Raw genomic sequence first — 15,152 nt, 5'->3', positions numbered from 1 at the left:
GGGGTGGATTTCCGACCGCCATCCTAATAGACCCCTAAGTACACAGCTCTTCATAAAACAAGGTTTTTTGTGTGTTCTGCTTTTATTCCTTTTTCTTTCTTCCAAGCAGATGGAATGTTTGTTGGTGGCAAGTATTTCGGAGTACGAAGGTGAGGAGTGTTTTGGAGAGATCGTGTGTATTTTAGTTCATGCTGTTGAAGTTGAAGCAGTTTTGGAGAGAGCTGATGTTTTAAACTGAAATGGGTAGGGTGAGATATGACGTTTGCACAAGGTTTTTGATCCTTCAAAGGGTCTAAATGTTTGAAGTAAACTCCAGGTTAACCTTGGGGTTCTTAAACAGGGAGATTGTGATGGTGAAGTTATCAGTAAAAACCAGAGCTGTATTTAGGTTGCACTGGATGGGCAGCGATGTCAAGAATGAAAAGATAAAGCTATGGCTTTTAGATTGAGTTGATTGGTGACATGCTGTGATACCCTGTGCAAGTACCCTTAAGATGCTATCTCTTGTATTCTTAATGCTGTGTAAGTGTTTGTGTGAAGTGAGTCTGATTGTAGAGATGGTAATGAGGAGTCCTGGGCTAGGCACATCGTACTTTGTAGTTGCTTGCTGCATTTACAGTGGTTCTGTCCCACGGCCCTTCCCGCTCATAAGAGAATAAAACAGAAGATTCCATTGTCTGGGTCTGTCCAGAGAGGTGGCCACCTAGATGTTCGGATACCCTGATGAGTTAAATAAAGTAGGATAAATGGCAGACATTTTGGGGAGGTTGGGGATAAAGCAGTGACATACCTTCCAGTAGAGGTGGATATATGGAAATATGATAATATCTATTTTTGTTGACATAGATACTGGGCAATGTAGTCCACTTATATGGCCTCCTTTTAAAAGGATTTCTGCAAGAAACTACTGGTAATTTCTAGATGGATTCTGTATCAGGATTAGAAATTCTTGAATATAGAATGTCAGAGGATCTCCTCTCTCACATACCCACATTAGTGTTTATGTAAAACCTTAATTACATTTGATGAATAAACATGAGCTCAACTGTTGCTATGTTCATGACTGTCTGATTCAATACATCATTTTGAAAAGTTGCCTCACTAAAATCCAACAATGAGTTTTAAGAACTGGTTACATTTCATCACAAAAGCATGGAATTGATATTCGTTGTCTCCCCAAAAGTTAAGACATGGTATTCAAGAGGTTTTTCTGCTTTCCAAAGATCATTGAATCTTGATATAATGCTTGTCTCTCCGTGTGGGTAATATATAGGCCATCATGCCCATTAGTGAATAGTGCACATGTTCTTTCAGAAGTGCCTACTAAGAAGAGGGTTTGCTCTGATTTTAATATCAAAAACTTATGGTACAAATAGATCCAGCGAAATATAACACTGTGTTTTTTATATGGTTGCCTTAACAATATATATCCATACTTTGATAATCGTTGTATGTATTTGACTGTCTGGTTCTTTGACTAAGGAAAACAGATCTTGAATTACATGGCATGAAGAAACATTGGAGGCAGCTTGGTACATCTACCTCAAATTGGCGGATGCATCAATCAGACAAAGTTGTTCCCTTAACTAAAGTTGGGAAAAATGCAGAGTTTTCTGTCAGAAGAGACACAGCTTGATTTGCCATTTAAAACCTTTCACCAAATGGCAGGTCTGCCACATGGCCCAATTTTGGAAGCAGAGACCATCGCTCATTTTCTCAACATGAGACCACCATGGTGGCCTATTCCAAGGAAATTGCCGAATGATCTGCAAGTGCAGAAGAAATATCACTGTGCTTCAAAAACACTGTAACTTTGTTTTACAAGAACAAACCCTAGCCTTGGGAGTTTGTTCTTGAAGTTCAGAATGCTTGGTGGAGCAGGTGAATCACACATGGTGCCCGTTTGCGTCTTTTGGCAAATGAATAGTTCCATTAGTGAACCTGTCATACTGGTACATCAACTGAATGTGCAAAAATTCCCATCTGCTTGGGATTAAGTTTTCTATTTAGTGGAAAGTCCTCTGCTGAAGATGATGGGGAACGTTAAAGTCATCACTAATCAAGTGGTCGTCAGAGTCTAAATGGAATTGATAACCTGGCTTTCCATTCAATGAACTAGTTATATTTGAGGCTGAATGTCTGATACATATATTTATCCAAGTAAAGAAAGCTGCATGTCTGAATCGAAAGTGATAGGAAATTGCCAGTCAGTACACTTAGGTATATAACTTGCAACTGTGAAACCTAGTTGTCTTTCTATAGTAAATGAGGACTTGAATTCAAAGGAAATAAACTGTAGAATCCCTTTGCAAAGATGTCCTGAAAATAAAGGGAATTTTAAACTACAAGTAAAAAGTATTTTCCTCTAACTTGGATTAGTTCTTTTCACCCCATCCTACCTTCCTCTGTAACACAGTTAAAAGATCACTCACACAAAGAGATGGTTTGCACTCTACAGTTTTAAATACAAGCTTCATAAATTCATATAGCCACTCAAGGGAGATGGCAAAAGTATGAATGTACTCATTTTAATTAAAACTACGAATTTCAGTTTATATAGGTTGGTTCATTACCTGTACACACCGTACAACCTCAACTTGTCTGCAATCACTAGTAATTCTTCAGTCAGGCTTCAGCATTTGAACTGATAAGTTAGATATATGGAGAAAATAAGGGGACAGAGCCATAAAGGGCTTGCCCTCTGTCTAATGGCCTCATATGTCTTTTACCAGCAGATGTAAAATTCTGCAGCTGTCTAGTTATTTTATTAGGAAATATCTATCTGTGACTTGGACAGTGATTGAAGATTGGTTCCTTCCCCTTATTTGTCTTACCTTGTTTTATCAGCATATTGAACAGCTTCAAATATTGCTTTGTATTCAGTAATCATGTTTTCAGCAACACATTCAGCACCATATTCATATAAGAGAAAGTCAATACCCTGCAGAGATAAATGCAATCATGTAAATATCGTATTCAAACCAATCTGTGCTTTGTAATTTATGCAAGCCACCCAGTAATATTATCAGCATTGCAAGCGATAATCCTTTTCCATAGCTTACTGTATCTTTCAGGCTACAGATGATATAACTGTTAAATTGCTACCTAACAGCATTATTCTCTGCTGGATCCATAAAAGTATTGAATATATTTAAGGATTGATTTAGAGTTCTAAGTGAAGTAACAGTCCAAGGGGTAGAATCCACTGTATAAATGCTCTTTAAAATTCTATACCTAAGCTGGAAGAAATGGAGACAGTGAATTCTATTCCAGGTTGAAAATTCAGTCTTGAAACTGGGGACTCTTCAATTCTCTCAAATCTCATTATGAATGGTCTGGAAGAAATAGGCATTCCTCCTTTAAAAACAGATACACTGGGGATCAGAATTTAAGAGCTGCAATCATATTCACCTATTCTGAGTCCAATCATGTAAGATTTGGCAGAACATGTCAATATTGGGCCTTACTGCATCACAATTGGCATGTCTAAGTATTTTCTGGACATTTTTCTCTTGGTAAATTTTGGCATGTTTTTGCTGGGGAAAATTACGGGGGTGGGAAATTGTAGTACCAAGAGTTATCGAATATACTAGAATTTCATGGGGTAGGAATAATAAAGCTCTCTGTCTGACTTCAAAGACTTTGTTAGCCTTTTCCCTTTATCATGTGCATATCTTTTTCATTTTATTTACCCTGATTCCTCTAAATCTAGGACTATGATATATTAACACAAAAACTGAATGAAGAATGGTGTCTTCTACACTCAATCATTCATCATGTTATTCATGGTATGCATGTATTGATTAGTAAAGTATGTAATTACCAGTTAGAAATCCTGACAATGGAACCAAAGATGAAAAGGAAACCAGAAATAAAAGGAACCCTATGATCCAGTGTAGTTTTTAAAGTTTTACGAAGAGGGAGAAGTTGATTTTGTGCACAGAGATGGTCCGGAAGTGAGTTTTGCAAGTTTCCGGCAAGAATACAAAAAGTATGACTGCCAGACCTAGCACAGTACTGCATAGGTACAGACAGGTGACTTAAAGACCTTATACTGCGAGTAGGCTGGTAGTGAATGAGCTTATGACAAAAATGTATTTAATGATGAAATGCATTGAAAAACAAACACTCCTTTAGGTTATCCAATGCCAGGGCTCAAATGCCTTAGAAACAGATGCTCTGATATTCAGATCAAGCTCAAGATGGACCTCTGTGTTCTGTATACATTACAGTTGTTTACTGACAGAATATCAACACCTAAAATATCCCCATACCACAATATTGATTTAAAATATCTATGTCCAGTTCAGTTCAATAACTTTATTTGGTTTACAAAATAGAAAACCATAAACGATTACAAATCTCATAAAAACAGGGCATATCCAGATCCTATACATATTGAACGACAATCCCACTGAATACAGAATAAGATATATAAACGCCATATATACAAATTATTTTAAAAAAATACACTATTATTACAGAGTACGTGTGCCATCCAGTTAATAAAAGGAGATACCAGCATTACGGATGAATTAATTAACCGACTGAATGGGCCATATGGCCTCAACACTGTATTACAGAAAAGAAACAGCCATCAGTTAGAAATTATTTTCCATACATTTTCTATATTTCAATGAACATTTCAAAAAACCAACCACAAATGGGATGCATTCAGGCTTTAACATTTGTAGAAAATAAAGAGCTGGGCGCACTTTGGGAAAATTTTATTTTTTTAAAAGTGATTTTTAAAAGAACCTCCGGGGAGCATCATAGAAACTACAGAAGAACATAAAGTGCAGCAGATCCTGTGGAGACACTCCGTTGCAGCCACAGGGTGCTACCACTTGTCCTCTATGGCACCCCAGAGGAACAGCAAGTAAAAAAAGGAAATAATCCATTCTGAACCTGGTCAATAAAAAACGCTTGTGGTTCGACAGGGGCATTAAAAGATAAAGCTCAGTACCCAGAGTAGTTTTTAGCATCACAAATTTCGGGGCACTAGTTTTTAATAATTCTACCCCATCTCTGTTTGCTTTTCTGAGCAAAATAAAAGATTCCTTTACAAACACCATGTCTTCTGCAGTGATACAACCAGGTCTTAAAAACAAGTCTGTGCGCCCCAAATCACCAAAACAACTCTTTATGTATTTTAGCGATGGAATATCAAGCATATGGTCCACACTCATTACTTCTTTCAGTAGCTCATGATTAAGGCTTACGTCTGTGTTCAGCCAGCAATTGAGCCAAAAGAGCAATGGATGTATAGCCTGAGTATCAGAGATAAATGCAGTCCCAGTCTCTTCATGTACTATTAGGTTAGCAGTACTTTTGGGAACACCCAGCAGATGTTTTAAAAAATTATTCTCAACCACCTGAATTCCCTCCGAGGCTACATATCCCCATAGTTCACTTCGGTAGGTGGCAGTTGCTACGCTTTTTGCCTGGTACATTTTCAGTATTGCCACAATTGGGCGCTTGCCCCTCTTTGTAGCAAAGTTGAGAATAGATGCATTTACTCTTGTCACTTCCCCCTTCCTTCTCCTAACCAGGGCACTCCAATCCAAATGATCATCCATTAGGACGCCCAAGTAAGAGAAGGTTGGGGTTATGGGCACCTTCTCTGCATTCACCCTAAAGGAATACTGCTTCTTAGGGCATGACCCAACTTGCATTACAAATGATTTTGAGTTATTTAGAGACAAATAGCGGTCTGCCATAAAACTGCAAAAGGTATCCAACAAGGTTTGCAGGCTTCTTGGGGTTCGGACTAGGAGAACTGCATCGTCCGCATAAAGCAGAACGGGCAGACCTCTTCACCCCACATATGGGAAATATACCCCTGTTTCTAACAAGGTCCTATCTAAGTCATTGATATAAAGGTTAAATAGAAACGGGGCAAGGATGCACCCCTGTCTTACACCCCTTTCAATACTGAAATCCCTGGAGACCACAAGGTCCTGGCCATACCTAATATTTGCCCTTGTATCACTATGTGGGTCCCTCAGGAAGTCCACAAGGTTGCCCTCCACCCCCATGGCCCTCATGGATTGCCACATTCTCCCCCGATTGACACAGTCAAAAGCAGATGAGAGATCCATGAAGGCCATGTAGATTGTCCCTTTTCGGGCAACAGTGTACTTCCCGAGGATCAGGTAAAGGTTGAGGCATTGGGCTGTAGTAGAGTGTCCTGGTCGGAACCCATATTGAATATCTGAAATGATCCTATTATCTTGTGCCCAGTTAGCCAGTCTATTCTATAGAACCCCTCCCACAACCTTAACTACAGAATTAATAAGGGAAATTGGCCTATAGTTCATTGTACTATTGCGATCACCTTTTTTGAACACTGGTACTATAGTGGATGTGCCCCAAGACTTTGGGCAACGGGCCTTAGCTGCCGCATTAAGCACACCCAGCAAGACCGGAGCCCAAAGTGGAAAGTTTGATTTAAATAGGTCCGGCGGAATACTATCCGGCCCTGGTGCCTTATTACGCGACAAACCAGCAATGCCTTTCTCCACTTCCCTCTGGTAAAATACAACCAAGGCAATATTTTGAGCGCCAGCTTGTAGTTGAGCTAGGGATAAATCGCTCTCGAAAATACAGCTAAAATGCGAGACCCAATCCTCTTCCAATATGTTGGTACCAAGACCTTCATCCATCACCATTTCAAAAAGAGATCTATTGATAATGCCCCAAAATTTAGCGCTACTACCTAACGTGCTAGGGTCTACCAATTCGCGGCAGGTTGCTTCCTTCAATTCCGCCTTGCGGCTAGCCAGTATCTTTTTGTAATTAAGTCGAAGGGCACAAACCAGAGGTAGGTCCCTCAGGTTAGCTTTCAGAGCATACTTCAATACTGTGGCTGCTTTAGAGCGTGCGGAATTAAACCATTTAGGATCATTAGATGATGTTTTTCGTGCAGGGACAGAAAGCAAAGCCCCCACCTTAGCTACAATCTCTGAAAATGAGTTGAGGACGCCTACTGCTGAAGAGTCAGGGGACACAGAAGATGCAAATTCTGCAACACAAGACTCGTGGACCTTTTCATAGAAAATATTTGGAGTCATCTGAGACCATTTAGAACAACGCCTACCGTCTTTCAATTTAAGCGTGCCCGGCACTACCTCCCAGGCCCTTCTATTCAATATACCGCCCCCCAACTGCACACACACTGGATTGTGGTCACTGAACAAACACTCCATAATTTTAAAACCCTGAAGGACAGCCTGGAGGCTAACAGAGATCAAAATATGATCTATAAAAAACCCTCCACTACGCCCTTTAAAGGACGGCACGGGCTGTTTACTAGATGGAACAGCAAAAGACATAGAGGAAAACAGATCGTGTTCATTAAGCAGATCATTGAGTACATTTCCTTGCTCAGAGTGCTCAAAGTGGAGACCCCGTATCCTGGTGCACCCCATATCTCCCATCCTAGTTGTTTCAGGGTCACCACACGGGTGGACAACAAAGTCTGGCCCACTATGTGTATGCAAATCTCTTAGTCACTTTTTATGTGGCATGGATATTGGACCCATTAGGTGTTATTAAAATACCCCTCACACACCAACCTGGTTGGTTTCATGCTTCATCATCGGGGTCCCAACCAGGTGGCCGAATGCCACCTGGTTGTGCTTCGACGCCTGACTACAGTGGAGCAGGTGTTGGTGCAACAGTGCGATGTGGGTGAAAGTGAAGGATAAAAAATACCTCTTGGAATCCTTGCCTATCTTTTTTATTATTGGCGGCCCAGGGTATTGGTTACAAATATGTGTAATGCAACTACTAAAGGAGTGATTTTCCTAAGAGTTGACTTATGTGTGGCGGTCTACATGTTTCAGCCCCCTCTAGGTGTTTAACGGGGCTTTCTTCAGCACCAAAGGTGAAAGTGAGTGGCGAAAAGAATAGTAGCCACGTGAAAAAACAGTGTTTTTCCTACACACTCGCTAAGGTGTGTGGTAAAAAAAAGAACGTGAAGTGTTGGCGTACTTACGGACACTTTTGAGTAGCTAAAAAAGTTCCTGTAAGGAAGAAAGAGACAGTACACAACATGTATGGTTTAGCAACATAAAATGCAATCTTTGAGCATTGAGCGGTGTCATGCACTAGTCTTCCTACCGGCCGTTCAGGTGACTAAGATTTGGCTCTGGCGAAGCGGCATGCATGAAATACTGTGTGACATGCCATGGCCGACTTGCTAGCAGCAATACAGTTATGGAACACTGAGGGGCTGCGGTAGAGATGTGCTTAATTAGGCCCGTAGTGCGCTTGTGAGTGTAGACATTTATGTAGCACTGAAGCGTGCTGATGGGCCGATGGGAAGGAAACCCAGCGGTCCATGACGTGCTGCGTGCAAATTGCTGATGGCATGTAAATCAGGCTAAATCAGGTTGTATGAAGTAGTTACCGTGAGGCTACCACTATGGCTATGCGTTACATAATAGTGCTACCAAGAAATAGTGAAAAAAACTACATGAAAGTGAGGTTTAAAAATTAAGGAATAAAAATGCACCAATATTTACAATGCTACACGGATGTAGGGCTGTATACGGGGCTCGGGAAGGAGGCACTGGGAATGACCAATCCGAAAATGAAACAAGAGCGCTGTTGTCAGCTGTTATCGGGTGGTCAGTACGCACAAGGAGCAGCGTCTGAAAAGCCTCTAGGCCTTACTTGGTAATGCAGTGTCCTCCATGGTGAACCTGATTGTGGTCCCTCCGCGTCCCATCTGGTAGGAGTTCACCAGAGACTGCCGGTTAAGTAGAGTGTTGTGCATGCCGGGGGCAGGCACCGGGTCGTTTCCGGGTTAGCGGGGATTCAGCCAAACCGGTAACTGGTGCATACGCGAGCATGCGCAGATGTCTAGTGGTTCTGATTAGGGAACGGCGGCCATCTCAGAGAGGTGTGCTCTGCCTGGGGGACACTGCTGGGGAATAATGTAAAGAGATATAAATGGGAGTATTTAAACTGGTTGGTTGTCTGCCAGTGAGAGCTATGGTATATTCTCCTATCTAGTCACTGTAAGACACCACCCTACCCTTGACTAATTCTGGCACTCCTGTCAACACAACAACATCAGGGGGTAAATCAATGTGTGGCAACATATACTTTTGATGATCAATAGAGTGTTGTGGTCCCATCAGTCCTCCCTGGTGCTTATTCACGTTCCCCCCTCCCCCCTCCCGCCAGTTGTTGGTTGGCTCTCTTTCCTTAGGAGCAGTCTTTTGTTTCCCTGAATATTGCCTCCAGCCATAATACCGGGGCCGGCTATAATGTTCCTGTCCAAGTTGCCTGGGATTGGGCCTAAAACAAGCGTATGGGATGAAGGAACAGTGCTCAAAGTGTGCTCTGAACCGTTCCTCTGGAGATCCTCTGGCACTTTGGCAAAATATTCTCAATAAGAGAAAAGTTTGTTGTAGAAAGCTGTTCTAATTTCATCAGTCTATCCTCAATAGTCAGCATGTTTTCATAAACACGCTTTATAGAGGCTGATATTAGCTTGCCTAGTGTCCTCCAAAATCCAACATCAGTCAAAGGCAAAGGTCCATCTTCTGAAATCAGAGGAAGACTATTTAGAGATGAATCACTCACACCTGATTGCCCTGGACTTGAAGGAACCAAATCCACGTTTACCAAGTTAACCGTGTTGTTCGATTCCGGCTTCTTGGATTTTTTTCCTCTTTTGTGTCCCCCCCCCTTACTTCTTTTTAGATGTCGCTCCCGATGATTTTTTTGCTGATATGGAGTGGACTTTTGGGATGGCCCCTGAAGAAGCACGGTAGCTACCCCACAGTCCACATTATCCTGGTCTGACAGCAAAACCTGGGGAGGCCGTACACAAGTTTGACTGGAAGCCACTCGATAGACAGCCGCAGGGTTATGCGGCACCGGGCTACGAACCAGCGCCAGGTCCCCCAAGGAAGAACGTTTAGCAAATGTAGGGTCCTGAGAGAGTCAGCGCTCAGGAATTGCTATTTCCTTTGCCAGATGTTTCGGCTATATATCCTCCTGTAGCTGCTTTCCTTGTCTTCCCTTCAAAGTCAGCCATTTCACCCACAGATAGTTCTCAGATTTAACATAAGAATGATATGGGTTATTACACTTATAGCCAGGCCAAAAACTGGGAGAATAACCTTAGCAAAATGATGATGTTAGAGGGGGGGCCCGGCCCATCCTCTTCTGTCCTCTAACGGGCTCAAACGGGCCCGCCTTGGCCTGGGCTTCGCACGGTCGCTGCCGGCACATGTCCTGCGTTGCGTGGGGGAAGGCAGGTGCTTTGTAGTACGATGTCAGCGCCTCCCCCAGCAGCAGCAGCTGTGTCCACTCTGGAAGATACGGTGCACCTTGGGACCAGGAGTCTCACCAGGGTGTTTTACGGTGTAACTGAGCCTCCCGTAAAGAACAAGATGAGCTCAGTTCCAGGCACGGAGAAATTACAAAGGGCCTACCACAATATTGATTTATAAATATCTATATCAAACACACACACATACACACATATATATGCAGACTTCAGCAGTTGGAATCCCAGTACATTTTAGAAATTGACTCCAAAATCCTGGGGGTTTAAATTCTGAAGAAGAAATGTCCTGGTATCTAGGAGAATAGTCATAGTATGTCCAGTTACTGGGTGCTTTTTCTTTCAAGTTTGCGGATTTAAGTATATATTTTTTGTAAACATATTTAGGATAGGCGTATCCTTGTAACTCCTGCCTAAGATATCCGTGCTAACAATGATTTTAAAGTCACTGCCACTAATATTTTATGGTTTTAGTTTATTACTGTCGGATCTTGATTTAAGGTTTTTTTTGCCCAATATGTTTCCTATCTTCTTTGTATAGGTGGCGCAAGAATGGGGATACAGAAAATTGCAACAGTCAAGTGCAGCAATGAAGATTGTGTTTGGACACTTAATAACCCCACTTGGGAAGGTGTATCATAGTGTATTTGTTATGAACGTTTCTATTTGGATGTGCACACATTTAGAGGACCCACTTGGGATATTCATAATTTTAAAATGCAATTCCTGTAAGAATGTTATTACAGAGCTTTTATTAATTACCCACTTGGGTGAATGCAGTAATTGTTAAACTCTATTAGTCTACCATTGAGTTGAACCTAATTTTTTAACACAATATGAAATTCAAATGTGTGCAACTTTATTGATATGTTTATTTCACTGTGATACGAGTCTACATTTGATTTTTTGATTTATCGATTCTAATGCACAGTTGCGCATACTATTCAGCAAGATAAAAATGGCACAGCTTATGCAGAGTAAAACAGCGATATCACGATATTATGCTATCTCTGTTCCCTGTTTTGCTTGATATTATTCAGAGGAAATTTCCATGCTACAAAAATGTATTTTGAATGTACATGAAGAAACAAATAAGAAGAGAGGAATCTTGACATTTGAAATGTATTGGGCATTTATGTTTATTCAGCATTGAAATATATTGCATTGCACGATGGCCGACAGCTTTTCTGTTTATACACTAGTCCACTATTTATGTTATTGTTTGTTTGGTCATGTGCATGTGATCTGCTTAAATGCCCGCTTGAGCGAGTTATGAGTTTACCCGTGAGCAAGGCGGCTTCGCCAAAACCCGTAGGGTGCTCTTTTAGTTGGCTCAAATGCAATAAAGAAACTTCTTTGGAGCAGATCGTTCGATTTCTGGCGTGATTTTCATGAGAGGAGTGCACGCGTGCTTTGTTGCACAGTGAGTAGTATTAGTAACTGGGCTGCCTCTGACCAGGAGGTGCACCGCGGCATGAAGTGTCCCGGCTTTCTTCAGAGGATGAGGAACGCATATATATATTATGTGCACTTATAAAAGTTGAAATAAACTAAAAAACAACTAACTCACCAGAGAGCATGAAATGTGAAGCTCTGGAAATGAGATGTAATAGTGATATTGGAAGCACGGAATATATAGTAAAAACAACAACATAATGGCAGCTCAGTAGAAAGCTAAAATAAAATGAATATTCAATGAATTAGAAGAAGCAGGATATGAATGCAAGAGTATCCTCCAAAATTACGAATATGAAATCAATAAGAATGGTAACAGAGATAATGAACATTTCATCACGATATATCACTAAATGCATAAAAGAAGGGGAAGGAAAAAAGAAAAAAGGAGAAAAAAACACAAACCCCACAATGCACCGTATTTGTTTGAACAGGAAATGGCCAAGTTCAGGGAGCACTGCAATAAAAGAAGAATATATATATATATATATATATATGTATATATATATATATATCCAAACAGTTTTTGCCACACCAACAGACGAAGGGACGAAAAATGCAGACCCAAAATCAGTTCAAATTTAGTTTATTCTGGAAACTCCTGCACTTCCGCCATTCATCATTTCAGCCTCAAATGAGGCCTTGATCACATGACACGAATCAGAGACATATTTTGTGCAAGTGCAAAGAAAACAAGCATGATTCAACATCATGGAAATGGACAAAATACTCAATGATATTGTTGTGAACTTGTCTCTGTGCAACACATATATATAAATATATATATATTTCTTAAATAGAGTATAATAAATATGTGCAAAAAAGCGGAATCAGCCATTAATAAATATTCATAATAATATATAAATATTTAAAACAAAAAACACATAGTTAATATTGGGTAAAATGCAATGAGATTATATCCCTTAAAACCATCTGTTTTTTGTCTCCCTTATTATTTCCTCAGACCGAGCTAAAATAAGTGAAACTGGATAAAATGACATAAGACACTGTATAAATAAATATATTATATCCTAAAACCATCAGTGATGTCATTTGCTTCAAGCATGTGCAAGGTTTTGATGCAGCATAAGCTCAAAAGTGACTGAATGAAATGTTATACATTTCACTCAGTCACTTTTCGGAGGCGTCGCTGCACCCCCTCCTGCACAGGAAAGCCTCCTTCTGGCGCAGGGCTTTATAATGTAATGCACCCTCCAGATGCGTCACATTCTTAATAGCACACACCATGGCACATCTTTTGCACCACCGCTGTGTCACAAAAGTGACGCAACAGCTGTGTAAAAGAGGCACACGGGGATTGTAAATCCACCCCTAACACATACAAATTCACCCAGGCAGTTTCACCAGCAGCTCAAATTGAAGCATACACTTGTAACATATTTATGTACATATGTTACATTCAAGTGCTTCAGACATACTACAGTATACTATAGGTAAACACCTTATAGATTTATGCTGTAGCACTTCCTTATAGTTCTGTACTTTCACATTCTCCATACACTAGTAATATATTCATTCATTCATTTATGAACTACACATTCATTCGGACAAACTTTTACACACTAACATAGAAACATAGTTCTTTGTTTGACCAGTGAAGGTAGTTCTAAAAAGAACAGTTTTTTTTCTGTTTTTACTTTTCAATTTTTTGGGTGTTTTGTCAACAAGTTTTTTTAAACCCAAAAAATTGAACTGGAACCCAAAAAGTATCCAACAGGAACAAAAGAATGAAGAAAAAAAATAATGTTGAGGACAGCGATGCTCCTGCATCCTGCGTTTTATCAGATCAATAGACTGTTCACTATAACACAAAAGTTTATCGCAATGAATGCATACAATTTTAACGTCAGCGAAATCAGGATCCATTTGTGGATGTGGACTGCTTGCTGAAAATTCTGCTGCAGTAGTTGATGTGCTTGGTGCAGAAGCAGGTGGGTTCTCCTGCAACCTCCGTGTTGCAGCTCGAGCAAAGGTATTGGGGTGCAAGTTCTTCACGTGTCGCACCATATTTGCTGTGCCAAAGGAGTACTTTTTTCGATGTATCACCCCTTTAAAGAGTTGTTTGGCAAATTTTACAGGTTACTTTTGGAGCATTAACCTTTTTTGCCATTCTGGAAAAGTAAAAAACTTGCCAAATTGGAGCTTCTTTCCTCTTCTTTGGAGGTTCTTCAGGAATGAAAGCTCCCTCTGAAGATCTGCTGGAAGATGAGTCCATTGCTCTAATTATGATGATCTTCCTTCTATTTGAGAAAATTATCAGAAGAAATGCTTCTTTTTAGAAAGTCAAAGTCGAATGATTATAATGGGACAGAACTTTCAACAGTTGCAATAGGAAAAGTTATGAACCAATCAAATCTCTCTTTTTAAAGTCACATGACTTTGCGTACGCTTATGAAGCACTTACGCAGCTCTTTCGATACCAGTACGCATGATGTTCTACCACGATTTGTGTAATTGTTTTTAAAAGTAATATATGATTGTTAAAACTGTAAAAAAATGTTCATAGTTATCTCAAATAATATCTTCCCTTAGTATGTACATTAAATACATATGTTTTTAACCATGTAGAAACATTGTCGCCTTTCACGTACAGAACGCTGTACATGACGTCACACGGAAGCTTTCATTGCGATGCGTAACATCAAACCATAGTCGTACTGTATGCGCGGGTACACGCTGAGTATGATTAGCATTACAAAGTGTATTGCGATCACCGTCTCAGTGACAAATCAGAGTTCAGGGCGCGCTAAGGAGAATTATTAGAAGTGGTCACTCATTGGAGATCTGATTCTGGGCCTGCCTCTTCCCACATGATAACACCGCCCCATCTCTTTCTGTTGTTAATTGTTAGTGCACACACTCACACTTGCACATGCCACCACATAGCATGCTTGCTATCACTAAGCCTGGAAACTAATACATTAGCCAATGTGATGTCCCCCAAGGCCATCATTCTTATAGACCGCGAAAACGCTACCAATGAGCCCTGAGCTTGGTTTGCTCAGCCCACGCGGTTCCCATATAATACGGGCACTGACTTGAGCACGCTCTCTTTTACCTGCCTATGCTGCGGTGACAGACAGAGTGTCGTCATCGATTTTACTACAAACTCATAGCTCGAGCAGAGGAGGACTCCTTACACTCAACGTGGTGTCACTACTGCTGCTGCCCAGCCACAATACCATAGGCGAGGAGGCGGTGGCCCCCGCACCTAAAAACCCCAGACCCAGCGAAACCGCACCCTTTGAAGACAGGACAAAAGATGGCAGAAGCAAAGGTAAAAGAAGCACTCACAACATCAGCCTCTGCTGTAAATTGTATATGCATGATGCTATTTTTTTTCTCCATCATATGGCTCTCCTACCCCTCA

General features: G+C 40.7%; 1 protein-coding gene across 2 annotated transcripts in view; it reads right to left on the bottom strand.

Moving 5' to 3' along the window:
• LOC147701320 (uncharacterized) overlaps positions 1–15,152 on the bottom strand; it is a 186,403-nt gene that overhangs the window by 34,416 nt on the left and 136,835 nt on the right. For both annotated transcript variants that reach the window (XM_086928628.1, XM_086928629.1), the window contains exon 5: positions 2,835–2,941. In XM_086928628.1, the coding sequence (XP_086784754.1) occupies positions 2,835–2,941 (107 nt within the window). The remainder of the gene's footprint in view (positions 1–2,834; positions 2,942–15,152) is intronic.

The sequence above is a fragment of the Lissotriton vulgaris genome, chromosome 7 (genome assembly GCF_964263255.1).
Source record: "Lissotriton vulgaris chromosome 7, aLisVul1.2, whole genome shotgun sequence".
Lineage (NCBI taxonomy): Eukaryota > Metazoa > Chordata > Amphibia > Caudata > Salamandridae > Lissotriton > Lissotriton vulgaris.
This window is presented reverse-complemented; position numbering and strand designations above follow the sequence as displayed.